The sequence below is a fragment of the Apus apus genome, chromosome 5, assembly GCF_020740795.1.
Source record: "Apus apus isolate bApuApu2 chromosome 5, bApuApu2.pri.cur, whole genome shotgun sequence".
Lineage (NCBI taxonomy): Eukaryota > Metazoa > Chordata > Aves > Apodiformes > Apodidae > Apus > Apus apus.
This window is the reverse complement of record NC_067286.1, coordinates 28,506,348-28,533,026: the sequence shown is the minus strand read 5'-3', so window position 1 is coordinate 28,533,026 and position 26,679 is coordinate 28,506,348. Positions and strand designations below refer to the sequence as shown.

Here is a 26,679-nt window from a genome sequence, read left to right as displayed (position 1 = left end):
TTAAGTCTAAGCTTTCACTCCCACTGTTTCCTGATTGTCCCTTAGGAAAAGTGTCACACTGCCCCTCCTGGAATAGGGACTGTATGCAGTGTTTTGGTACGTGGTCCAAGTTGTTTCCCTGTCACAGCCAGGTCCAAGGGACTGTTTTCCCAGCTTCGTCTCATAGTTATTTTGCCCGCTTCCTATGAATTTCCTTGTTTACTATATGTATTTAAATGAGCATTTAAATGTGTATTAAATTTATTTTTTAAATGCCCTGCTTAAAACCATAACTTTGTTTTTGATATATGCAATAAATCAATTCTGCCTGTTCCTTGAGTACAAGTTCTGCTGATTTCCGTGGGAGTAAAAAAGCATATACTGAAGAGAGAGAAACCTGCAGATAGGCAGTTGGCATCCAGCACCCCAATCACTAGTTTATAGAAGGTGCTCCTTCACTGCGGAAGCAGATCCCGTTTTACCCAGTGATTTTTGGAGCCGTAGATTAAACTCTGTTCCACCCATAAAACATTTAAAATGTTGCATAGTCTAGAAACAATCTTGTAAAGCAAAGTGATCAACAGGAACTTCTTTCCAGCTCAGTTGTTGACTGTTCAGTAGCACTCAGGACATCAGTCAGGTGGATTTAATCTGCTTTGTACTGAAGAAGTCAACAGGGTCTGCTTCCAGTGTTTTTCTTGCCTAACATACTGGTGTTTGCTCTTTTTCTCTGTAAATCCTTATTTTTTTCAGCAGAGACACAGCTTTCCAAAAAAGCCAACCATGTCTTGGGCTGTGTCAAAAGAAGTGTGGCCAGCAAGTCGAGGGAGGTGATTCTTCCCCTCTGCTCTCATGAGACCCCACCTGGAGTACTGTGTACAGTTCTGGAGCCCCCAACACAAGAAGGACATGGAGCTCCTGGAGCAAGTCCAGAGGGGGCAATAAAGATGACGAGGGGGCTAGAGCACCTCTGCTATGAAGACAGGCTGAGACAGTTGGGGCTGTTCAGCCTGGAGAATGCTCCAGGGAGACCTTATAGCAGCCTTGCAGTGCCTGAAGGGGCCTATAGGAAAGCTGGGGAGGGGCTTTTCACCAGAGAGGGTAGTGATAGGACAAGGGGTAATGGTTTCAAATGAAAATAAGGTAGATTCAGACTAGATATATGGAATAATATTTTTTACAATGAAGGCAGTGAAGCACTGGAACAGTTTGGCCAGAGAGGTAGATGTCCCATCCCTGGAAACATTCAGGGTTGGACAGGGCTCCGAGTGACTCGATCTAGCTGAAGATGTCCCTGCTCGCTGCAGAGGGGTTGGACTAGTTGACGTTTAAAGGTCCCTTCCAACACAAGTCATTCCACGATTCTAGATCTTTACATTTACTGACTGTAAGACTGCTTTTTGTTTTAGCTTTCTAGGTCTTCAAATTATGCTAAAGGCAGCCAAAACACGCGTTCCCTCCTATCACTAGCCTGTTAAAAGGAACACGCACGGCTCGCAGGGCTGTGCCTGCTGGTACAGCCTGCACCTACCAATGCCACGGACGGGGCGCAGCCAAGCTCGGCCCGAGGGCGCCGCAAGTGGCAGCCCGGACTAACCGAGGGGACAGACCAGCGGCCAGGAGAGGAGCCCGCAGCAGGAGGCCTTCCAGAACCTTCAGCCACCTGCGCCGCGATCGCCCGCAGCCCGGAGCGACGGCTCTTCGCCTCAACATGGCGACCCCCGCGCCGCACGCCTGCCCCACCAAAGATGGCGGCCGCCCGCACGCCCTTTTCCTCTCTCCCTGCCGCTCTAGCCGCTGCCGCTCTATGGTTGCGCGCGGCACGGCCCGGGCCGGCAGCGCCGCGGGGCAGGGCGCTCTGGCGCCGCCGCTCTATGGTGGGGCGGCGCGGTGCAAGCCGGGCCGCTGACGCAGGGGCGGGTCACGTGGCCCCGCGCAGCGCGGCGGCGGCTCCTCGGCGCGGTGTGTTCGCGGCCTAGCGGCGCCTCGGGGCCTCCCGGACGGGCCTCGGGCGGCCCAGCGGCGTCCCCCCGCGCCATCCCCCACCCGCGCCGCCCGCAGGGGCCGCGGCCACGCTCCGGACGCGGCTCCTGCTCCGCAGCCAAGGGGTGAGAAGCGCGGGGCAGCCGTGGGATGAGAGGGAGGGCTGTGCTTCAGCCGTCCGCTGAGGGGCGGCGCGGCCGGGGCCGGGCCGAGGTCGCTCTGCCGCGCTCCCTCAGCCCGGGCCGTGGCTTCCTGCCGGCCGCGGCCCGCGCCTCGGCGAGGAGGCGGCGTGGGCCTAGCGGGGGGGTGGGAGCGGAGCGCGGCCTCGGGGAGGCGCTCGCGGGAGAGCGGCGGCGGGCGGCGGGCAGCTCCCGCTTCCTCTCCCGCCCAGGAGGCGTGGGAGTCCCTTCCGCCTTCCCGAGGCGCGACCGGGAGCAGGCCCAGCGGCGGGCGGCTCGGCGGGAGGTGAGAGGAGCCCGTCTCGCTCTCGGGGTGAGGCCCCGTGCCCCTCGGTGGGAACGGAGGAGCCCGTGGCGGAGCGTTCGCCGGCGCCTGAAACTTCTCCCCAGCCTGGTCTGGGCCGTCTCTCTGGGTGGGATTTTCCTTTTCGGTGTCGGGGAAACGGGTCATGGGAAGAAAACGTTTTTCGACAGTATCGCGGCAGGGAAGTTAATGTTCTTACTGTGGATTGGGGTGGTCATCCTAGAGCACGTGTCATGCATGAAGGAATCGGTGATTCATCCGTGTCACTAACAGTAGTGATGTGTACATTGGCATGTTTTTCTCATGATGTCTCTTTCTGTTATAGAAAAAGATCTTTGTCAGCCTGATGGAAGAGAGGGTTCTTTGTTTAAATACAGTGAACGACCCGAACACACTTAAGTTTTTTTGGTAATAGAGCTCACACGGGCTTCCAGGAAGTGAAACCTTAAAGTTGTTTAGTTCTCAGTCTATTCAGATTAAAGTACATGCATGTGGATTTTTAGTAATATTTTTTTTGTGGGGTGGGAAAACATTGCTTCAAGTATTGCATCAGCATCGATGGAAGATGATCCAGAACAAATTCGAAGAAGGAGGAACCAGGACAGTTAGTTACTTTTCGTGTAAAGGTGTGGCATTTTTTGTAGTGCTTTACATTTCTCTGCTTCTGTCTCTTGAGTATCCATTCACATAAATGCACTGCCACAGCCATGTTGGTGTTTTGGGAAAAGTTAATAGCAAAGTTAAAGTGGAGACTCACATGTTTGACTGACTAGGGCTTTACTTGGGTGCAGAGGCACAGAATTAGGAACTGAATCAGAGATCTTAGAAGTTCTGCTGACGTGCTTAATGCAGCTCTAGTTAAAGGACTTTCAGTCTGAGGCTTTGGTTTGGATAAGCATGTTACTTTTTGGGTTGCAACAGATTTCACACTTTCTAGATCACCTCTGAAAAATAGACTTCAGCAAATACTAGTTTTGTTTGTTCAGAAATTAATACATGTAGAAAATCTATAGTCTTTTATCTATCCTTGTGCCTGTTTGACATTTATGTCTTGTTTAGCTTGCAGTCAATTTTGGAGAAAACTGTAGGGCTCTATGAGAAACTGGACATTTTTACTGAGATTATCAGTTGACTAGAAATTTAATATTTGTGGGTTTAGGGAGCCTTTTTTTTAGTGAGAAGCAATAATATAAACAGCATATCCAGTGAGTGACAAACTATGGGCAATTTATTTTTACAATGGAGTGGCTTAAAAATCCATATCTCATGTACAGAGTGATGTAAAAGGCTATGTGGTAGTACTGACTGCAGTTGGTTTACTGAATGTTTTTCCAGTTGCTTCTGAAAATGCTTTTGTTGCTCTGTCCATCATGTAACACAAAATGTATAAAATACTGTGTCATAAATTAGGGGAAATTATTATTTCCTCTCCGTTGCTGCCTGGGTATTGACATTAGAATCAAATTCCAAGATGATTCTTAACAGGAATTACTCTGATTCCTAAAAATCATTTAAAACATTTTTATGTGTGAAAGCTTTTCTGTTTTCAGGGAAATACAATAACATGGATATACAAATCAAATGTCTTGGTGTACCATCTCTTTAACCAGGGTGTTACTGAAAAGCATGGTGTTACATGCTTACCATAGGCATGGATTTTGTCAGGCACTCTTTAATGTTAAGATTCTAATCAAAGATGGATTATGGTTAATTAAGTATCCAAACAAATCTTGCACTTACTGCTCGCTTTTGGGAGAGGGACTACCTTGCACAGCTATTCCATGCAACTTATTCTGGGCTAAGTGTACAGGTTTTTTGTGGTGCAGAAGAATGGTAGTGGGAAAATGTTGAAAAAAAAGTTAAAATCAGACAAAATTGAAATTGAGCTAGAGCAGCCGTACTCTTACTGCTTTTATGGCACTATATGTATGCTTAAAACACATTAAGTTTCTTTATGCTTTAAGACTTCAGGATTTTTACTGTTATTTTTAACTTTGGTTGGAGTAACAGCAGGTCAGCAGTAGGTTTTGTAACTGTTTCTTTCATGGGGAACATAAATGCTTTGGAAATGGTTAAATATTTTTCAGGCATTAAAGTTAGGATATGTAAACACAGAAATACTATGGAGATTAATCCTGTGTTACTGGTAGAATTATGCTCCCCAGAGTAAGTGGTGATAATTGTCAGTTTAAAATAGATTAATTACCAGTTATTTTCATCAAACTTACATTCTGTTTATGACAGCTCTTCACCCCTTTATTAAAAAATTCAGTAAATAAAAAGGTTTAAATAATTCCATAATTTATTTCTTTAAATTGCATTAACAGTGCAGCTGGGCCAGTACAATTTTCTCATATAGTCAGTCCCCTCTTATTGGAACTTTTGGAGTCAGGGATAATAAAGCAGCGTGGGGCAGCAATGAACGACAGTGACTCTTGTCTCATAGTAATTCTGAGTTCTGTGTGGTCTCAGACACTTTAGTCCAGCATGCCCTTGGGCCAGCACTGTGTACTTGTTTAGTTGTGTGTCAGAGCTAATGTGCTCTGTCCCAGCAGGGATAGCAACAAATCAGAATTAACTAGTCTCAGTGGATTTTTCCAAACCTTAGAGCCACGTGGGTATCCCTGTTCTCTCTCCAAGTTTCAGAAGATTGGTGCAGCTGGCTTTGCATGGTGTTTGTTTCCACCAGGTTTTATTAACTCAGAAGAGCAGTGTGTGAGAGCAACTGAACTCCATTTAGGCCAAAGTTGAACCTGGAATATTGTAGTTATGTTTGTATAGCAGTTGGTTTAGTTACTAGCTTGAGTTGGATTTGAGTGGAGTCTGCTTAGAGGAAGCTTAGGTGTTTTGCCATCCATGACATCATTAATCTGTAGCTTACAAAAACTTCCTAAGGCTAATAAAGTGTGCACCTACATTACTGTGTTAACTTGGATCAGGAGTGTCGTTTTCAAGGAAGCCTTGCAGTCATCCTCAACTGGGAAACCTTTTTTTTTTCCCCCTCTCACTGGTTTGTGCTATTTCAATAGATGAACAGGATTCCTTTTGGACAAAACAATACTGTAAAATGCATGCTTACCTGCAGGTGAGCATTCATTCCAGCAGGGCGGACCTCCCTTGAATGTGTAGTGTGGACATTACGGTCTCAGCTCCATCTGTTTTGTTTTTACAGACCTGCTTGGTGGCATGGACATAACCTAAATTGACTACCCTTGGACTCTGAAACCTGACACAAATATATCACTTTGGGGGTGGAAGGTATAATGATTTCAGTATTTTGGGTGATGTCAGGCCTGCTTTTCCTACCCCTGTATCTTTGTGATCGCTGTAATGTTCACAAAAAATAATCTCTCACTTATAGAGCTGTTAGTTAAAATGCAGCTCTCAGTTTCATTTGAGGTAATACTTTCATATGTCAAGTGAGGTTTTAAAAATATCTCAGTGTTGTTTAGTTCCTTACATAAACACCTGAGTATATTGGGGAAATTTGAAGATCAGCGTATACAGTACTTAGACCACAGTAAATACATAAAACACTCATCACTGAACTATACTGGCAGGGTAATAGGCCGGTCTGCAGAGAAGTTCAAGATAGCGTTCCTGAGATTTCTACAATTCTACCTAGACCCAGCATCTGTTAACTTTCCATACCTAACCCTTGGTTTGAAGTTGCTTATCAATTTGATGTCAGACACCCCTCTGACTGTATGAAAATTTATTTTGTGTTCTCTAGCTGCTGACAGAAAAAATGTGCAACTCTGTTCCCTTCATTGTACTATCTTGGCTGCTACAAGGAACTGGATGCATCTTTGCCCCTCCTCCAGATCTCACTTCTTTGATCTTGGTATCCGTTGATTGTCATAGTTTTCATAATGGCAACAGAATTAAACTGTTCTATCTGCCAGTTTCACACTGATAGTTACAAATGGTAGTGAGAAAGAGACCGAGGCTTTAATTCTAGTGTGGATCTTCAGTGTCATAGGCAGTGGAGGTGCTGAGATCAGTCTGTGCAAGAGTTAAGTCAGTAACAGGGCAGCTTTCTAGCTGCTGTGAAAATAACTGAACAAATATGGAAAAAACAAGAACGGAGTGCTTCAAGTGAAATAAACTGTTGATGCCCTACAGATAACTCGATATTTCATGTCTTCTGACCAGAAGACTGAAAGACTAAATCTGATCCATTCTTACTAATTGCATCATTCCTTTTATGCAGTAACAATTACTTGGTTGGTTGCTAAATCTTTGAGGTTTTTATGTAAGTTAAAAAAAACAAACCAAAACTAGACTTGCCTGTGTGCATATGTAGCATCCATTGAGTGAGGTATATTTCAGCATCTTTTATTTCAAAGAGCTTTTTCACCTTTCAGAGCCTAAGCTGTTTGTTTGGTTGTTTTGTTGGCTTCTGCAAAATAGTGTCTCAGATAAAGTGCTTATCAGAGTGACATAAGGGACTGCACCTCCAGGCAGCCTAGAAAATGACTGCCCCAATTGGTATTTCTGGTTTAACAGATGACTCTTTAATGTATGTGTGACATTGTAGCCTGTTTAGAACTCCCTCAGACCCAATAGATTGTTGCTCTACCATCCTGCCTCAGAACAGATTTGAATTTTGTCTTTATCAGCTTGCAATATAGTTTAGGACTGAGAGCCTTAAAAATCTTAATCTCTGTCTTTCCTGGGACCATTGGCTGTTTTTTTTTGGTTGTTGGTTTGGTTGTTGGTTTGTTGGGGTTTTTTTTTTTGTGAAAAAGCTTCAAGTAGTGATTCTATAGAAGATAAGGGAGTTCTGCTCCTTTCCATACCATCCAAGTTTCAAATTCTTGAGGAATTTTGGTTGATGCGCATGCAGTCTGAAGAGACAATAAACAACATTCTTCCAAATAGACTGTTTGGCAGTACACCTTTGCTGCTTTTCTTTGCTCATTCAATTTTAAGAATTCAAGAATGACAGAAGTGTGTTCTTAGGCGTTTGGATTCTAAGGAGGAAGAAAGGGTTTTATGTTTATCATATTGTATCAAATAATCTGATGAACTGTTGGAGGAGTGCTTGAATTTGCTTGCTTGTTTCTTCTACCAGCTTAGACCTTGTGTCACAGAAGCCTTAATCTTTTCTTCCAGTCAGATGTTGATGAATGCCCTTTGGGGCCAATTAATGAATCTCAAATCTCATGTAACTGATATAGTTGTAAATATGTCTTTAAGAGAGTTATGCTATAGGGATATATATGTGTTCTTACACCAGAAAATTCTGATGTTCAAAGTTATTACCAAATACATTTGGGTTTCCCTTTCATCCTCCCCATTATACTATTAATTTCTCATAGTTGACTCTAGACTCTGCGGGAATAAGGTTTTGATATGTGATTCTCTTAAGATAATTTTCTTACTATTATGGTCGAGTACTGCTATTGACTCTTAGTTCTAGTATTTAAGACTGCCAATAACTGCTTTCTCTTGTACATTTATAGAAGGTACATCTGTCTCCAGCAAAGCTGGTTGCTCAATGCTTAGTGCCAAGAGGCTGGGGAGAGTATCTATGTACAGGTCTGTTGTATCAGAATTTTGTTTGTCATAGGTCTTAAGGTTTTGGACTCATAGTTGCCTTTTTTGGAAACAGTTGCAGTGAAGTTACTATATTGTAGGTGGTAAAGCAGTCTGTACAGTCCATTGAGAAATGCAGGTTTGCACAGACAGCTAACTCCACTCTTGGCACTTGTGTCTTTATGATTCGTACCCACATGATCCCATGTCTTTGCAGTTCCTTTAGTCCTTCCTCACTGCTGTGTGAATATACATACCTGTAGGCTCAGCAGTAACACTGATGACCAGTTTTGGTTTTTTTAGAACCAAAGGGCAACCTTTTTTTAAGACTTGACCACGTAAAGCTGCTGAGATAATGTTGGAAGCAAGAATACATGCCTTGATAGTTGTTTTAAGAGTGATCTTCAAGTTTTTTTAATTATTGGATAGTGTCTGTTACAGAATCAGTAATACACAATAATAACCATCTAAATATGAAATTATATTTTGAACGTCTTTGCTTTCCATGGTGTAGAGTATTGGCTCTCAGCTCATGGGCTATCATCCAAGTTGATCCATCGAATATGTGTGAACTAGGAAGTTAAAAATAGATCAGATAACCCTTTTCCAAACTTTTAACTGTCTGTGTGCTGGAATTTGAGGATCTCCCCAATGTCATCTTAAGTACAATTCCTGTCAGTGCTGAGCATCAGGGTGTTCCAGTTCTTTCTCTCATCTTGTTCCACATTTGTATTCTGTGTGGTTATTTCTTGTGCAAGATAACTACTTGCCTTATTGAAAATGTGTTACAAGATTAATAATTAATGTGGCGTTCAAGATCCTTAGGGCAGTGAGGAGGGCACACAGCAAGCTTGCAGCCCTGGACTTCAACTGCGCAGACTTTCGCCTCTTTAGGGACCTGTTTGGTAGAGTACCATGGCATAAAGCCCTGGAGGGTAGAGGAGCCCAAGAAAGCTGGTTAATAATCAGGATCACCTCTGCTATGCTCAGGAATGATGTATCCAACAAAGAGGAAGGCAGGCAGAAACACCAGGAGGCCTGCATGGATGAACAAGGAGCTCCTGGGCAAACTCAAAAGGAAGCTGGCAGAGTGTGGAAGCAAGGACAGGCAGCCCAGGAGGAATACAGATAAACTGTTGGAGCAGCCAGGGATCAAGTTAGGAAAGCTAAGTCCCTGGTAGAATTAAATCTGGCCAGGCACATAAAGGCCAACAAGAAAAGATTTTTTAGGTGTGTCAGTGATAAAAGGAGGACATGGGGAAATGTGACCACTCTTGCGAAAGAAACAGGAGACGTGGTTACCTCAGATACGGAGAAGGCTGAGGTACTTGATGACTTTTTTACTTCAGTCTTCATGGGCAAGAGCTCAGATCACACCACACAAGTCACAGAAGGCAAAGGCAGGGACTGGGAGAATGAAGAGCCATCTGTGGTAGAGGTAGGTCACGTTTAAGACCATCTAAGGAACCTGAAGGTGCACAGGTCCGTGGGACCTGATGAGATGCATCCGTGGGTCCTGAGGGTACTGGTGTATGAAGTTGTCAAGCCACAATCCATCATATTTGAGAAATAGTAGTAGTCCAGTTAAGTTCCCACTGACTGGAAAAGGGGAAACATAACCCATGTTTTTAAAAAGGGCAAAATCATGGAGCGGATCCTCCTCGAAACTATGCTTAGGCATGTGGAAAATAAGGTGATTGATGGCAGCCAACATGGTTTCACCAAGGGCAAATTGTGCCTCACAGATTTGGTGGCCTCTATGACAGGCTTACAGATTTGGTGGATATGGGAAGAGCAACTCATGTGGTCTGCCTGGACTTTTGCAAGACATTTGTCACTGTTCTGCGTGACATCCTTGTCTGTAAATTGGAGGGATATGGACTTGACAGATGAAACCACTGGTGGAGAAGGAGTTGACTGGATGGTTGCACTCAGAGTTGTGGTCAATGGTTTGATGTCCAAATGGAGACCAGTGATGAGTGGTGTTCCTTCTTGATGAGGGGTCACTGTTGGGACTGTTGCTGTTTAACATCTTTTTTGGTGGCAGGAATGGTGGGATTGAGTTCACCCTCAGCAAGTTTGCTGACCATACCAAGCCGTGTGGTGTGGTTGACATTCTGGAGGGAAGAGAGACCATCCAGAGAGACCTTGACAGGCTTGAGAGGTGGGCCTGATCAGACCCCTTTAAGTTTAATAAGGCCAAGTGCAGTGTCCTGCACCTTGGTTGGGACAATCCCAAAAGCAATTACAACTGGACAGAGAATGAATTGAGAGCAGCTCTGAGAAAAAAGGGCTTGGGGGTGTCAGTGTCTTGTTGGGGTGTCAACATGACCCAGCAATGTGTGCTTGCACCCCACAAAAGCCAACTATATCCTGGGCTGTGTCAAAAGAAATGTGGCCAGCAGGTCAAGGGAGATTATTTCCCCCCTCTGTTCCGCTCTCGTGAGACCCCATCTGGAGTACTGTGTCAAGTTCTGGAGCCCCTACTGTAAGAAGGACATGGAGCTGTTGGAGCAGAGGAGGGTGATGAAGATGATCAGAGGACTGGAGCACCTCTGCGATGAATAGAGGTTGAGAGAGTTTCGATTGTTCAGCCTTGAGAAGAGAAGGCTCCAGGGAGACCTTATAGTGGCCTTCCAGTACCTGAAGGGGCCTACAGGAAAGCTGGGGAGGGACTTGCGGTGATGGGTTATGGGGTAATGGCTTTGAACTGTAAGAGGGGAGATTTAGGTCAGGCATTAGGAAGAAATTCTTTAGTATGAGGTGGTGAAGCATTGAAAAAGACTGCCCAGGGAGTTTGTGGCTGCCCCATCCCTGGAAGTGTTCAAAGCCATGTTGGATGGGGCTTTGAGCAACCTGGCCTAGTGGGAGGTGTCCCTGTCCGTGCAGGGGGGTTTGAACTAGACAGTCTTTAAGGTGCCTTCCAACCCAAACCATTCTACAGTTCTATGATTACTTCTGTTTTCAAATACTGCAAGATATTTATTTTACAATTTTATTTAAAAAACCCAACAACCCAACCCTGTACAAACTCTTAAGTGCTGTTTAATTCACACTCCTTGTAAATCATTGGTATGAAACAGGTACCGTTTTGTTCTTCATTTAATTCTGAAATACTTTCCTAGAAGTTCTGTTTTTTATTGTGAAAGACTTGTACTACATTTGTAGCCATAAATGGCATGGTGGAAAAAGAGTTGAAAAGAGATTCAGCTTGTAATTGAACGCCCATATTTAAAGATTTAAAAGCATTATGGCCACTTACCATTTGCAGTGTTTTTTTAATTAATGTTTGGGAACTGACTACTAAAAATTTTCTATCTTTTTGACAGATTGTGACTGGAAGAATGTCTTTTCCACCTCATTTGAATCGCCCTCCTATGGGAATCCCAACACTTCCCCCTGGGATCCCACCTCCACAGTTTCCTGGCTTTCCTCCACCTGTACCTCCTGGTAAGTTAGAGTATGGTAGTGTAGAAACTGAGTAGCTTTTATTATTTTGAATTGTATTAATTACAGAAGTTACCAGCTCTTAAGATATTACATTAACTGATTCATGTACATTGCCACTGAGTTTCTAGTTTACCCACAGATCATGTTATAGGTGCAAGCTCCTTTTGGTCTACCAGGAGCTGCTTATTTCCTGCCAGAAATCAGACCATTAGAGACAGTACTGAACTTTGTCTGGGACATGTTTTTTCAAGACTGAAGCTAGATGATGTTTTTTTGTAAGGTATTCTAAAAGCCACTGTCTTTATAGCGGACTGTGATTTTCAATTCCTTTCAAAGTAACTACAGTAATAGCTTTTGGAAACATTGAGGTACAGTTAGCACATGTGGTGTGAAAGTCGAGTAACTTCCAGAGAAGGTCCAAATTCTTGGATTGTTTTTTTCCACTTTTTAGTAAGTCCCACTTTCTTTTATTCTGCTTCTAGCATACTTTCCTCCACACATGTTGCAAGCTTACTGTAATGTTCTGAAGTCCTTCTAATCTTTCAAAAATTAATCCCCACCTTTTTTTCTTTGTTAATTGCAAGATCAGTCTCTGTTGAGACTTTAATTTGTTGTGGAACTGCCTTCTTTCTGTATGTTGCCAGTATGTATAATAGTGACTGGAGGCAGGAGACCAAGGAATGAGTGGGAGAGAGACATACTTCAGAGAATTACCCCTTTAAAGTTCATTACAAGGGCTGCAGAAAATAACTCCTGTCTTGTATGGCCTTAAGCTGTGTTTGTAGACAGTAAAAGCATTCAGAAACCAGATGGCTGAACTCAGAAATGGTTTGTGCACATCCATTCATCAGGCTAATCCTTACTTACATTAATTTTTCTAAACATATTTTTCCTGAGAACTATGAGATGTTACCTATTTTCTGCTAAAGGCAGAGGTCTTGTTTAGGTAGCATTCTGCCATCAGAAATGTCAGGTTAAATTTTAAAACCATACTTCTTATCTTTATTAGCACCAATTTATAAATACTTGTAAGCAAAACACTAGGTACTTTAAAAAATAACTTTCTGAAGAGTATTTTAAAATGCCTGGTACAAGTTTCTGCTTTGAACTCTTTTTAACATGTGTGACAAAGATCTTTTTGTTCTTTTGTGGTGTTTAACTTTTAATGTAAATAGTCTTGTGTCAGTATTAGTAATCCGAACAGTATGCCGAGTGGAGGAGCCCAGTATTAAGAACAAATACATTTTTTTCTCTGCACAATTGAAACATGATTTGGTTACCAGTGCAAATAACGTATTTGGACAAGTAGAGGATATGGATCTCTGATTTCTTAGCAGAAGTATATCAGTAGAGTTGAAACTGTCACAGTGACTTTATTATTGTCTACTCTGAAGTTATTCCATATGTAAGATGACAATTTTAATGGCTTATAATATCTTCTTACCTAGTTCCTTGGCCAGAATTTCATGTTCTACTTATCTTACATGGTCTATGATTTTCTGAAAAGTTTGTGTAAGAATGATGTTAAGAAAAGTGTTTTGCTTTGCTTGAAATATGACTATTAAGAAGTCTAGAATTTCCACCTCTAAATGTGGAAGATTTAATAAGTAAGTGACTCTGGTAACTTCTCATCTCTGAAGATTATCACATGACATTAAGTCGTTCATATGTAAGAAATGCTGCAGTGGGTCAGACCAACAGTCTGTATAGTCCAGTGCATTGTCTGGGCAGTGGGAATACAAAATGGTATTTAGGGTGAGCATGTATACCTGTCTTGTTTTCTGAGTCTGTTCCTTCATACCAGTCTAGTGTGAGTGAGGTTAGAGTACGATCTTTCATTTTCCTTTATCTTTTCTCTGATCTTGTCATTCGTGAGTATTTGGATTTTTTTTTTAGCCTGCTAATACTGTCATTCTCCACTGTCGCCTCTTGCACCAAATTTGAAAAGTTCATTAACCACTGTAAAGTGCTACTTTCTTAGGTCTGTCTTTAAGTTAATTGCCTCCTTAGCGTTTTCCTCCTGCCCCAGTTTTGACCTGGGAGCCTGTTAAGTTGCATTTATGGCTATGTACACCTCAGTTGTGTTCCATGCCTTGCAAACCTCCACACTTGACAAGTCTTTCCTAGGAAAGCAGCCGCTTTGACACTCTAAGTCATCTAGTTCCTCTTTACTAAGGCTTCACGTTGTTCTTGAATTGCAGAGGCCAGGTCCGTAAGCAGTACTCAAGGTACAGGTGCGCCAGGTTTTTGTATAGCAACTGGATTATGCCTGTGGTCTTGATCATCAATCAGTGTGTTTGCTGATGATGCCCAACATTTTAGTGGATTTTTTTTTTTTGGCTGAGCAATTGGGCTAATAGTTTCAAGAAATGTCAGTGATAACACAAGTATCTTTACTGAGCTGTAACTTTAAAATCCGAGTTCAACATGATGGTAATTATAGTTACAATAGTTACAGAGCTGCACAACCAAAAGCTTATCTTGAAGTACTTCCTCCAGTTTGTGAGGTGCCATGGCGCGTTAGAACTGAGAGTGTGGGAGAGCAATACACGTTTTGATTCTTCAGGTGGTTTGGAGATTTGATAGGAGATAGTATGGCTTGAAGAAGAGGATTGAGTGATGGAGGGAAAAAAAGAAAAAGGTGGAATCAAAGTAAAACCAGAGTGGATGAGGAAAAAGCTGGAGAGGGTATCTGAGAAATGTTTCAGGACTAAGCACTGGAGAAAGTGGGGAAACAAGCCCAGGAACAGTAGGTTACAAAAGTTTGGTTAGGATTTTATATATACAACGGTGAGAGAGATGGAAAAGGGAAGGACTGAGAGTGAAAGGCAAAGTAAGTTGTGGGTTTTTTTTTTGTAGAATGAAAAAAGACAATCCCTAGCAGGTATTTCTCTGAAGAACATGAGACTGACTTCATTGTTCTTGTGTCTCAATGTCTTTACTGACCAGCAGGTAGTTTTGAAATCCATTAATGTAATATCTTTAACCTCCTTTAGCAGCTGTCACGGGAAGTTGAACAGCCTTTATTATGCTCGGGTATTTGTTTGCATGATAGTACTTAAAACCATCAGTGAATTTTATAGTGGGAAAGAGGATATTGCATGGTTTCACCTGATTAAATGTTGTTTTAAATTAAGTTTTAGAAGCTGCCAAGTCAAGTATGAAGCAGTTAGAGAACTTTTGGGCTACTGCCTTTGTTAAGCTATTCCATAAATAGCATCACGAAGCCTGGCGGCATTCTCTATAGGACCTCATCCCTAAGCTGTGTGCAGAACTGATTTTGCTGTGAGAACTGAGCAAGTCAGGAATGAAATTATCTGTAGAAGTTCAGCTGCTTTTGCTCTCTGTAGAATTCCCTCCGTCATTCCTCATGCAGCTGTCTTCTAGAACAATACCATGGTTTACATGTGCTTTGAAAATAGATTTGTTTGTGATGAGCGAAGTTGAAATGGTACTATGATAAAAGTGACCAGGATGCACCTGGAACATGTGTATACTCAGGCTATGCTGTAATGCTTAGAGAATTACTCATAATCAGTACTGTGAAATTCTTATTTGGCCAGTATTGCTGTCTGGTTTGGAAATGCTATCTGTGATCAATTAATTGATATTTATCAGAAATCTCAACAGAGCAGATTAATATTAATGTCTTGTCTTTCTCAGGGACCCCTATGATTCCTGTACCAATGGGCATCATGGCTCCTGCTCCGACTGTAAGTATTGCAGTGGGGATGAAGAGGTAGCAAAATAAACAGACTAAAACTTAGTAAATGCCAACAAGTGTTTTTGTTTTGCTCTATTCCATCAGAATTCATACTATGAAAGGAAATGCCTCACTTTAAATGCAGCTATTATGCAAATATTGTGCTAATGTCTGACCTAGACAAATTTTGAAGTAATGTCTGGAGTTGCTACCTGCAAAGGTGAAATGACTGTTCTTGCAAGAAGATGCACCTCTTTCAAACACAGTGGTTTCGGCTTTGCTTTCAGGTCATGCATGGTCTTCCTATGCAGTACAGTTAGATTCCAGGTCTCTTGCTTTTGAGCTTGCCTAACAGAGTGCTCTGGTGGCATTACTTCATCCAGAGGTACAAGGCCATCATGCAGCACTGTGGAGTTGTCCAGAAACATGTGCTTTGACAAGCTGACAAACAAGCTCTCTTTGCTCGTGTTACTATTCAGTAATGTAGTATGCATCTGTGGAAGAGCATATGAAAGAAACGTCCCTTGGTTTGTGTCGCGAGCCGATATTTCCCACAGTTTATGTCACTAATTTCTAACTGGAAGAGAAGTTTGTGATTTATGGGGGAAAAAAAAATTCTTTTTAAAACATCGAGGTTACTTCTTGGCGTCAAGGTGAATTACCATTTCTATGTTTTTCCATAAGTGAAATCTCTCCAAGATACTGAATTTTTTGATAGCTTATATTTTTTACAGGAGGATATGTTCATAGTAATCAGTGTACTTAGACAAAGATACTGGAACAAATGCATTATTCAGTTTTCTGATTAAAATAATTTTTATAAGTTACGCTTTTAGAAGTGTATTTTGCAAAGAGGGACTTGGGGTGTGTGTGTGTGTGTACTGTTAAATCTTAGGTGGAAGGGAAGAGGTGCAGCAAAATGGAGCAGATAATTGTGCTTGTCTTTGTACAGTTTATTTTCCAAATGTTTGCTCCTTAACCTGAAGAGGCTTTGGGTTGTGTATTGATTAAATAAGGCAGTATTGTTCCTTCACTCTTTGTGAAAGCTTTAAGACCTGTCATATGTCCATGGAAGCATTTTGGGTCAGAGTTACTTTTCTATTTGCAGCATGCTTTTTACACTGTTAGGTGAGGTACTTCAAGTTCCAGTGACTCAAATGTTGAAAGTCACTTATTTGGAGAAGAAGTAATTCCTAATGTTAGTGTATGTTCTCCTTGATATCTTTCAGTAGCCATGTTCAGGTACACCTTTTTCACCTTTTTTTTTTGTCTTTGCCAGAAAATGTCAGTCATCTTTGTGTTGTATAAAGTGTTAAAGCCTGAACCACTTATTGATGTCTTATTCTGTAAGCCTAGCTAAGATTCGTAGGAAAATTTTAATTTTGAAATATATTTGCATCTCCAACTCTTGTCTTACAGATCAAAATTAAAAAACAAAACACATCAAAAAAAACAAAACCAAATAAGCAAAAAACGCAAACAAAACTCAGTCCAACACTTTCTCTTACTACTCCATGTCCTTCTTTTTCTAGGTATTAGTTCCTACTACAGTGTCTATGGTTGGAAAACATCTGGGAGTCAGAAAAGAACATCCTGGCTTAAAGAACAAAGAAAATGATGAAAACAGTGGTCCCACTACCACCGTTTTTGTAGGCAACATATCTGAGAAGGCCTCGGACATGCTTATACGGCAGCTTCTAGCAGTAAGTACAGTGGACTTAAATTTCATCCCTGGCTGATAAATTAAGTTATGACCCACAAACAGTGGAGTGAAACGAAAAGTAGAGTTAGTCCCAGTCACTGAAGTAGCTGTACATTGCACTTGAGTTTAAAACCAGTAATAAAAATACCACTTTTTTTAAGCTGTAGATGTCAGTGAACATAGACACATTTTATTTTTAGCAGTGTTTACCCTTTTTTGTGTTATTTTTTTGCAAAAAAAGTGGCTAAGTTTTGTAACATTTTGAACATAAACAATAACATTAATATTTATCTTTAATGCAGAAATGTGGCTTGGTTTTGAGTTGGAAGAGAGTACAAGGGGCATCTGGAAAACTTCAAGGTAATTGTTCATACTTTAGAAAGTTTCTAGTCAGACTCTTGTTTTTATTACCTGGCAGCTTTTCAAATGTCTTGACACATTTTCTATTCTTAATACTTTTATATTTTAAGATATTGTGCATGATACTTAACAGTTAAATACTTTCTAGTAAAGGGCTAATATTTTCTGTCCTTGAAATCATGACAGAATAAGAAAAATAACTTGAGAAAGGTTAAATGGAAAAATACCTTGGGGGCCTAATTTTGCTCACCTTTCTGTTCTGAGACTGAATCAGGAGTTTATAGACCATCCCTGAGAAAGGTTTACCAGTTTGTACTTAGAGTTCAAAGGAACATATTTGCAACACTGTTAATAGTCTCTTCCATTACTATGTATTATTCTTCTCTGTTAATGAGGTTTTCCTGATGTAAAATGTATCTTCCTTGCCTTTTGTCAAATTGGACTGATTTATATTTTCTTGTGACCTTTCTCCAGTGGATACAGGAAACAATTTTGGTTGCTATTTTTGCTTTTAGTGTTTTCATATCTTTCCTAGGTGTTTTTTTTTTCTTTTTAAAGATGTAATTCATTTTTTTCAGCTTTCTTTTAGATAATATTTTGTTTTTATAAGGTGTTTTCATTTACAACTTAGTAACTGTTGTGAAGAACCTAGTTTGAAGTAGCCCTCTCTATATGTTAACAGTGAGCTGTTGATTGATGTCCTTGGTCTTTAGACAATTGCAAATCTACTTGAGACATGTCTTCCTATAGACTGCTTTCCTCAGTTAAGACAGATACATCAAAAGCTTTACAAACACAATCACAGAATCACAGAACAGTTTGGGTTGGAAGGGACCTTTGAAGCTCCTGTAGTCCAACCCTCCCCTTCAGTGAAAAGGGACATGTTCAACTAGGTCAGGTTTCTCAGAGTCCTGTCCAACCTGACCTTGAATGTTTGCAGGGATGGGCTATCTACAATGTCTGTATTGTTTTCACCTTATTCACTGGGCCGTTACTAATGCAGTGAATGATCTTTCTGGCTTTTTATGATGTGTACTGGCTTTAAAAAAAAAAAAAAAAAAAAGAGCCTATGTTCCCAGTGTATTGATTCAAAACACTTTTTTTTTTACGTGAAGTATCTAAAGAGCTTTAACACTTCTGTGTTTCATTTCAATCATCCATTTCAGCCTTTGGATTTTGTGAGTACAAAGAACCAGAATCCACGCTGCGAGCACTGAGACTGCTCCATGACCTCCAGATTGGAGAGAAGAAGCTGCTAGTCAAAGTTGATGCAAAGACAAAGGCTCAGCTAGATGAATGGAAAGCAAAGAAAAAGGCTTCTAATGGGGTATGTATATAATGTGTGACTTGTGTTATTTTGGCAGGAGGGCAGCATAACATTCTTGCTAGATAAGGTTGTGAGTGTGTGTTTCAGTTTCTGTTCTTGTCCTCTACCCTTAATTCATTTCAGGATTTTGCCAGAATCTCATTAATGCGTCTGAAGATATGTTGAAAGGCAGTGAAGCTCTTAATTCACCAGTATTCAAACTTATCTCTAAGCTGCAACTGAATTTCTAGAATTAATTCTGTAATTCATTCTAAAGTGTACTAATATGTGCTATACGTTGCTCTGTTGCTTCATTTTTTTTCAGAAACTCTTGGAAGTATATAAACTCTAGAAGTAATTGTTACTCTGTCAGAGTCTCTAAATCAGCTGTCTTAGGAGAACTGGAATTTCTTTCCTCTCCATTGATGATGCTCTAGAACAAATTAATGAAAAGGAAGACAAGATCATTCAGGGGATGATGCCATTATCAGGCAGTGGGCAGCTTACAGACATTTAGTAGATAAGGAAATTGATTTTGTATTAGTTCTTTCTAGAGCTAAGGATCTGTTCTGGAATAATTTCAGATATTTGTTATGTTTAATTTTTCTGAGAAGCTTAAATGACAAATTTGGGCTAAAATTATTTTTATCTATTTCTTTGCTGAAATAATATATTAGACATCACAATCAAGTTGTTGGGCTTGGTCTCTTTTAAAGTTCTGCATGTAGCTTAAGATAGTACTTAAAACAATTACTTTCTGTAAAATGAAGAAGAGGCTCTTGGTCAGAAAACTGAAAATACTAATCACACTGTAGTAGGTAGTTTTTAAAAATTCCATTTTGGAATTGTTCTTAAAGATATGTAAAATACGGTTGGAACACAAGTACATTTTATTAAAGCAGAATGAGAGGCATAATGGTGACTTGAAGTACTTGACACATTTTTCATTGTGTACCAGTGCATGGGATTAAATGCAGTGGCTCAGTAAAGCAGAGAGGTAACTTCGTGGGTTTTGGCTGGAGTAATGTACTAGCTGTTAACCTTATGAGTTTGATTTGACCACCCCCTTCCATTCCATACTTCTTGTTTCCTGTTGGGATCACCTGCAATACTGTGCTTCACAGCTGGTACTATAAGAAAGGTTAAAATATCAGTTGATGTCCTGCACATTTCTCACAAATTTTGGGGTTTTTTCGTGAGCGCATTGGTTGCAGTCAATCTGGGGGATTGGTTGTGACAACACAAAGAGTGCTGCTTGTTGCTTTGGTGAAGACAACAGAATGTTATGATTCTGTTAACTCTAGAGTGGAATTAGGTCCAAATACTGTTTTGGTTTGTTGTGGTGCACGGAAAGTCTGTGAATTGCCAAGGAATATTGATGAAGCGTATTGTAATCATACTGCTTGCAATTGCTTTCATACCATCATTGGTGTGCTGTGCCATTCAGATCCAAAGGTTGCGGCTTTTTTCTTTAATCTTTTTTATTAAGAAGTCAAACATATATGCTACAGCACAATTTCTTACAGAAACACACCAAGCAAAGCTTGATCTAATTAGTTCCTCTCCCTGATCACTACTTCTCCCTGGACCTCTTTGATTCCATTCCCTGTCACTGCCTTCTAGCTCTTTTCAGCCTGCTCCTCCTTGGCCTGGCAGTCTCTTCAGCTCCAACTGAATCCTCCCTTCCCCCTCATTCTTAGCTGCTGCTCCATCAGACCCTTCCCTCCCCCTCACTCCACCCACCACTTACCGCTTGACGGGATACCCAGCTGGATTCTCAGGTGAGATTCCATTTTTCTCAAAGATTCAGGGGATCAAGAGGTGGGCTATCTTGCTCATTGTTCTACCCTTTCATATAACATTTAGTGACATGCACTTCTTTGTGTTCCCTTTCCTCCCTACAAGGTGGAAGGGGGCAAAAAGATGAGGAACTGAAAGTAATTAATCAAACATAATAAGAAAGCATTTGCTGTGTAAGAAATGTTTTCCGTAACAATGTTGCTTTAATGCAGTTTTCCCATTACAAGTTGCAGCTTGAAAGTTATAGGTAGATACTTGTATTGCACCACACTTCAGTAGAAGGGTTTGAGGAACTCTTGTTGAAATTACTTGAAGTTCTGGAGGATACAAGGCAGAAACTTTTGAGCAAGAGCTGGTTTATAGCGATTGTCTTTCTGTGAGCGTGTGTATGCTTTGTCTTTCTGTCTACCACCTTAACCTCCATTTTTATGATCTATTTTATTATGCCATCCTACACGTGTTCTCTGCAGCCATTCCACATGTAAAACTTTGTGGTCCCTATGGTATTGCCTGTGTGAAAAGGCCGCACTAAAATAATGCAATTGATAATTATTTGTAGGTGGTTTGGTTTATGTGGCCTTTTTGTTTGTTGTTGGGTTTGGTGTTGGTTTTTTTTGTGTTTTTGTTTGGTTTGGTTTTTTGTTTGTTTGGTTTTTTTTTGTTTTTGTTTTTGTTTTTGTTTTTTAATTGGGTGGGGTTTTTCTTGGTGAGGTTTTTTGTGGGACTTTTTTGGTTTGTTTTTAGTAAATGCTGTAGGGGCATGAATGTGATGATCAAAGGTGAACTGAAATAAAAATAATACTATTATCAGTTTTTGAATTAATGCTATTTTGCAATTTTCCCTTAGAACTCCAGACCAGAGACAACAACTGATGACGATGAAGCACTGGATGAGGAAACTAAGAGAAGAGATCAGATAATTAAAGGGGCCATTGAAGTCTTAATACGAGAATATTCCAGCGAGCTCAATGCCCCCTCCCAGGAATCTGACTCTCACCCCAGGAAGAAGAAAAAGGAAAAGAAGGAGGACGTATGTGTTTTGATTTTGGACAAAACAGATTTTTCTTCAACTCACCTTTATATAATGGCCAAACCTTGTGCAAATACTCTAAACCTAAACTTCTGATGAGAAAGCAAATCAACAAGCATTGATGTCAGCAGAAGTTTCATTTTTTTAAGCTGAAAGCTAGTCAGTTAGAGACATCATCCCTTCAGGATGGTTTAGGCATCTAAGCACCTAGACTTCCTGGAACAACAGGTTTGAATCTGGGCAGGATTGAACTGACCTTTCATCCCTCTGAAGGTGGAAATACTGAATTTAGTGCAGTTTCGTCTGTATGTGCACGTAGGGTTTTTTAGATGAAACTTAAAAAAAACAACTGTACAGAATTCCTGCGTCCTGTCGATTTTCATTGGAAAGATGCCAGGGCACTTTTGTAATGGCAGGAATTTGCTCTGGTAGGCTCTGACAAGATTATTCATCTCTCTGCTTATAGAATGCATTCTTGTAGGGTGCCTTGATCCAACTGGTTGCAGCTGTCTCTCCAGATGTGGGAGCACTTCATTAGTTGTTTATATGTATACCTCACAAACCTTGAAGGGATACTTCAGGGATGAAAGGCATATTGTAATTATCCTGCCTTACAAAATCACTTTTACATGCACATGTCTATTTGGCTGGATTTGATCAGCTGGTTTTCATACATTGTATAATGCCAAAAAACCCTGTTAAGCAGGAATGAATGTTCTGGTTTAGACCTGCTTCTATGGATGACCTTTTTATGGAATAAAACAAACTGGAGAAGGGGGAATAAGGATGAGCAAACTCAGACTTAGCTTTCCCAGCCAGGTTTCTAACCATGGGAGAATGAGCTTTCACACCTCCAATGCTGCACCTAATATGAAAGAGATTGGAGAATTTCTTAACCAAGAATTTTATCCACTTAAGTCTTCTGCAACATAACTGTTACAAGGCAATAATGCAGCTTCAAATGCTTAAGAGGTTTACATGTGGTGCAAGAAGCAAAGTCTCCCTCAGGGAGCAAGTATATCTTCCTTACAACATTGTTAGCCGTGGCTGATCTGAGGTGTAAGAGTGCTGAGCTGAGAATTTGTTTTTCTTTCCTCTCCCTACCTTTGGGAGAAGATGCTTTCTTGGATGAGAATTTACAAATGAGTCACTGTCTAATGCTATGAGCTGTATTTTTTGTTACAAGCATTGTTACAATGTGTATTATCCTGTGGGTACATATATATATATATACACACACATATATATATATATATATGGCCATGAGTAACGCCAGGTAGTTAAACGTTGTAAGAGACCATTGCAGTCTTGGAAGAACCGAGTGCTGAATATATCCCTGGGACAGAGGGATATTCTACTAATGCTGTATGGTGTAGAATTTGACCAATCTGAGCTAGTCAAGTAAACAATAAGCTCTTTTTAAATACTTAGCATTTGTGGGTTGAAATTACACCCCAACATCCCTTCCATACTGGGAAGGAGGAAAAGAAACTTGCAAGTTGCCATCTTTGGCCTGTGTGGATATAGATGGGAGTGAAGAGATGGTCCTAGCTTGTTGCTCTCTTGTTCTTAAAGGAGAGGGGAGAGAAGAACTGTGGAGGGTGGGGGGAAAGGGAAGATGGATGCAGATACATGTTGGGGGTGGGGGGAAAACTTCACCAGCCTTGGGGCTGTTGTCCCCTGAAGGGCTTGGTGTAAAGTTGACTCCCGCTGGTATTAGCAGAGTCTGTTGTTAGTTCTTCTGGATGAAGGCATGACTGATGTGGGGGAGTTGAAAATGTGTGCGGGGAACTGAGAGTGAGTGGAATCTGGTTTTCAATTTCAAGCACGGGGGAACCTCGCTAATTCGCACTAACTGTTCGTTAGTAGGTGCAATCTACCAAATTCTGCGAATTAGCGAGTAAATAAAATCAAGACATACCCGCTGCAAATATACTGATAATTTACATTGGCAAGTGTAGCTTAGTCATGTCTATGATGCTACCATAGCTTACTAAGATCCTGCAGTATACTTGTCATTCAGTGAAGTCTTATTAGTATGAGACCTCACTGTGTAATTTCAGTAGCTCAGAGAAGGGAGAATTAGCGAGGTTCTTCTGTAATTTTGTTGAATCAAAGAAATGAGATCACAGCAATACAATATTGCTTTATAGTACAAACATACGAAACATTGTTTTTCAGAGTAGTGTGCAATCTATTTTTAAAAAAAAAAATCTCCGTGGATTTTTCCGCAGATTTTCCGCAGATTTCCAGTGGCCCCACTGATACCTTATCCACTCATCACCAAGGTTCGTTTACATTGTAGGCTTTGACAATGACTATGTTTACTGCTAGTTGCCAGATTTGTGACTCTTGTCCATCTGATTATTTTTTTTTATCACTCATTAACATCAGACTGTCAGGTTTGGTACTGCAGAAGGACTTTATTTATCTCTTGCAAGACTGGTTGAAAACTTCTAACCTTCAGCTTTTCTCTTGTTCTCCTGTGTCTGTACAGATGGCTCTTAATGCTTTTCCTCCTGTCCCCCTTGTTTTTTAGGAGGATATAAATGCTATAGAAATGGAGGAAGACAAAAGAGACCTGATATCAAGAGAGATCAGTAAATTCAGAGACACACACAAGGTAGTATTCTTGTTTTTGCACTTCATACAAATTAGACTTTTTCAAAATCCAAAAAAACACTATTATAAAATATAGCATTACATTGCAATATCACTTAAAATGATGTTTATATTAGGTTTAATATACATATAGTTCTTTGAAGAAAAAAAAAATACAACTACCACGTTAAAGTGGCCCTTGACATCTTTATACTAAGACTTTGATTGCTACTGAGTATTTTGCCGTCTTCTCACTTTAACATGAATAAAGGGAACTTAAGTTTCTACACATACATTAAGTCAAGATATTTATGACTAAAGGCTAAACGGGGCTGCAGTATAAGACATACACTTGAGTGTGTTTCTGTAGGTAGATTTGTAACATATTCCAAGATTTTATGAGGAGTTGAAACTTGAATTAAATTTAAGTCTTTTATTTTAATAGTTCTAAGTTAAGAGTGGGGGAAGATTTAAACTAGGTCAGTGGTTACCAGACTTACCAAACTTTAGATGCATGGAAGAACTGTAAATTCCCATAAAGCTAATCTATTCATTGACCCCCACCATTATGATAGAGATCATATGGTGACTAATGCAAGATGAAACTCACAGCTTGGAAAGTAACATGGAATAGGATGTAAGTATGAGCTTCTGTTTTTTATTATACTTATGGATGCCCCCTCAGAAAAATATGCAAAGGGGTAACTGGCTTGGAAATGTTTGTGCACATCAAGTTCCACCTTAGGGTTCCCACTTGAAGAAGTTTCCACTAATGCTACTGCATTTGTGAATGTTTCTGCTTTGGAAATGATACTTGCTGATAGTAAAGCACAACTATGCATGTGACGTTCTTATTTTAATGTTTAGCTTAGAGTTGGTATTATTTTTCCCTCAACAAGACTGAAATGTTCCTCGGCCTAGGAAAGTACCAGCAAGCTCCTCTTTGGAGCACACACTTGTATTTCAAAATAACCCCAAATAGACATTAAATAAAATGTTGAAGGTACAGCAAGGTGAAGTATGCCAGTGTTACTCAGCTTTACCACATTCAGTCACTGGGGATGGTATCATGGTTTCGCACAACTGTTATCAATGTAAACACAAGAGACCGCACATGGTTGTATGCACACGTATTCAGTTTTTCTATTGACTCTAAGTTGTTGGAGGTAAAAAACTGGGGGAAAAATTCTTGAATATATCATCTGGAGAAGCTCAGCAGTTGAGTGTGAAACTGGTCAGCGGTGAAACTTCAGTAGAATTGCGTTCGGTTCCGAGCCCCAAGTCATCACTGGTATTAAGATACAAACAAGTTATTAAAAAAACGAACAACAAACCAAACAAAAAACGTGCTTCATTGTTTCAGAAGCTGTTGGGCATTTTACTGCCTTTAATCTGTATTGGGGGGCTATTTTGGGTTTCTTAACATTGAAAATCTACTGAAAGTAGTCATTGTGTATATTTGATATATTTGAAAGGAGCTGTTGAATCTTTAGCAGCTGGCTAGTGAGCACAGTGAACCTTTGCATGTTTTTGGTATGAGTTTATAAAACAATAACTACAGACTGTCAGGGTGTCAGCATTGCAGGGGGCGTCCATTTACAGCACGGACGAGTCTGAAGAGAGCTTAAGGTAAGATTTATAATTCTTCTACCTGTTCATTTCTGTTCATTACTTCAGTATATCTGATACCGTTCCCATCCCACTACCCTTTCAGATCCTCTTATTTAGGCTGATAGAAGTTGATGAGGTCAGATTTTTATTATGAAATAGAACAATTTATTTTTTCAATTTGGATTTTAAGAAAGCGGACCCACAAAATGGATTTTAATACACCAAGATTGTGTGTGTATTTACATATGTGAATAAATTTTAAAAGAAAAAAAAATACCCACTCTCTTGAGAAATCATTTTCTCACCATGAACAAAGTTTTTGAGAGTGGCAAAAAAGCAGAAGTTCAACCAAAGAAATTTCTATTGGAACATCTAAGATAACCTGTAAGTATCAACCACTTCAGTATGCAAACTTTTAAATAAAAGTATATGAAATTTGAGGTAAGTTGGATTTTTTAAAGGTGACAACCTAGTTTAACATCTGACCGTACTGAGCTTTAACACCGTAAAGCTCCTGTAAAATATAGTCCTTTAGAAATTGGCTTTCAGCCCAGGGTATATCGTAGAATCTAGGTTTTGGTTTTTTCATATCAATTTTCTACCAAATCCTACCATTTTTAGTCCCTTTTTCCTTTTGTGAATTCAATGTATCCAACATTGGTTTGCCTGTATTGTGCTATCAATGCAGCGTAGTTTCACTGGATACATTAATCACTAGTGAATTAGCTTTATTTCTGTAATCCTCTGTCGGTTCTCTGGTCCCAGTGCCTATGGCAGAAGAAAACTTACCAGGTAAGATTGCTTTTTAAAGTTGTCTTAAATGCTTTGTTTAAAAGAAAAAAACAAAAACAAACAACAAACCAGAGAAAATGCTGTTTCATTGTTCCAGTTTTTAATTTCATTTCAGTGATGGTAAACGTGGAGCCAAAGGGGATAAACCTGTTTATTCTGCTCAATATTTGTTCAAAAATGTGGTATTCTGGCATCCATCAGGTTGAAATTTGGTATATTTGGTTGTTATTTGGTATATTTGTGAACCGTGTACTTGCTCTTCCTCCCAGAAACATAGCTTATAGGCAAGGTTAATCCAGTGTTGGCGGTCCATGTCCTAGCACAGCATCTGTAAGTTA

The 26,679-nt window shown here is 40.4% G+C and overlaps 1 protein-coding gene across 2 annotated transcripts in view; it reads left to right on the top strand.

The window, feature by feature from the left end:
* Positions 1 to 1,909: 1,909 nt before the first annotated feature.
* RBM25 (RNA binding motif protein 25) overlaps positions 1,910 to 26,679 on the top strand; it is a 36,176-nt gene continuing 11,406 nt past the window's right edge. The window contains exons 1-9 of one of the 2 annotated variants that reach the window (XM_051621061.1): positions 1,910 to 2,087; positions 11,316 to 11,436; positions 15,100 to 15,149; positions 16,672 to 16,842; positions 17,144 to 17,201; positions 18,368 to 18,528; positions 21,155 to 21,337; positions 23,572 to 23,625; positions 23,877 to 23,960. In XM_051621061.1, coding sequence (XP_051477021.1) covers positions 11,331 to 11,436; positions 15,100 to 15,149; positions 16,672 to 16,842; positions 17,144 to 17,201; positions 18,368 to 18,528; positions 21,155 to 21,337; positions 23,572 to 23,625; positions 23,877 to 23,960 — 867 coding nt within the window. In that variant the 5' untranslated portion in view covers positions 1,910 to 2,087; positions 11,316 to 11,330. The remainder of the gene's footprint in view (positions 2,088 to 11,315; positions 11,437 to 15,099; positions 15,150 to 16,671; positions 16,843 to 17,143; positions 17,202 to 18,367; positions 18,529 to 21,154; positions 21,338 to 23,571; positions 23,626 to 23,876; positions 23,961 to 26,679) is intronic. The other variant, XM_051621062.1, reaches the window with a different exon arrangement.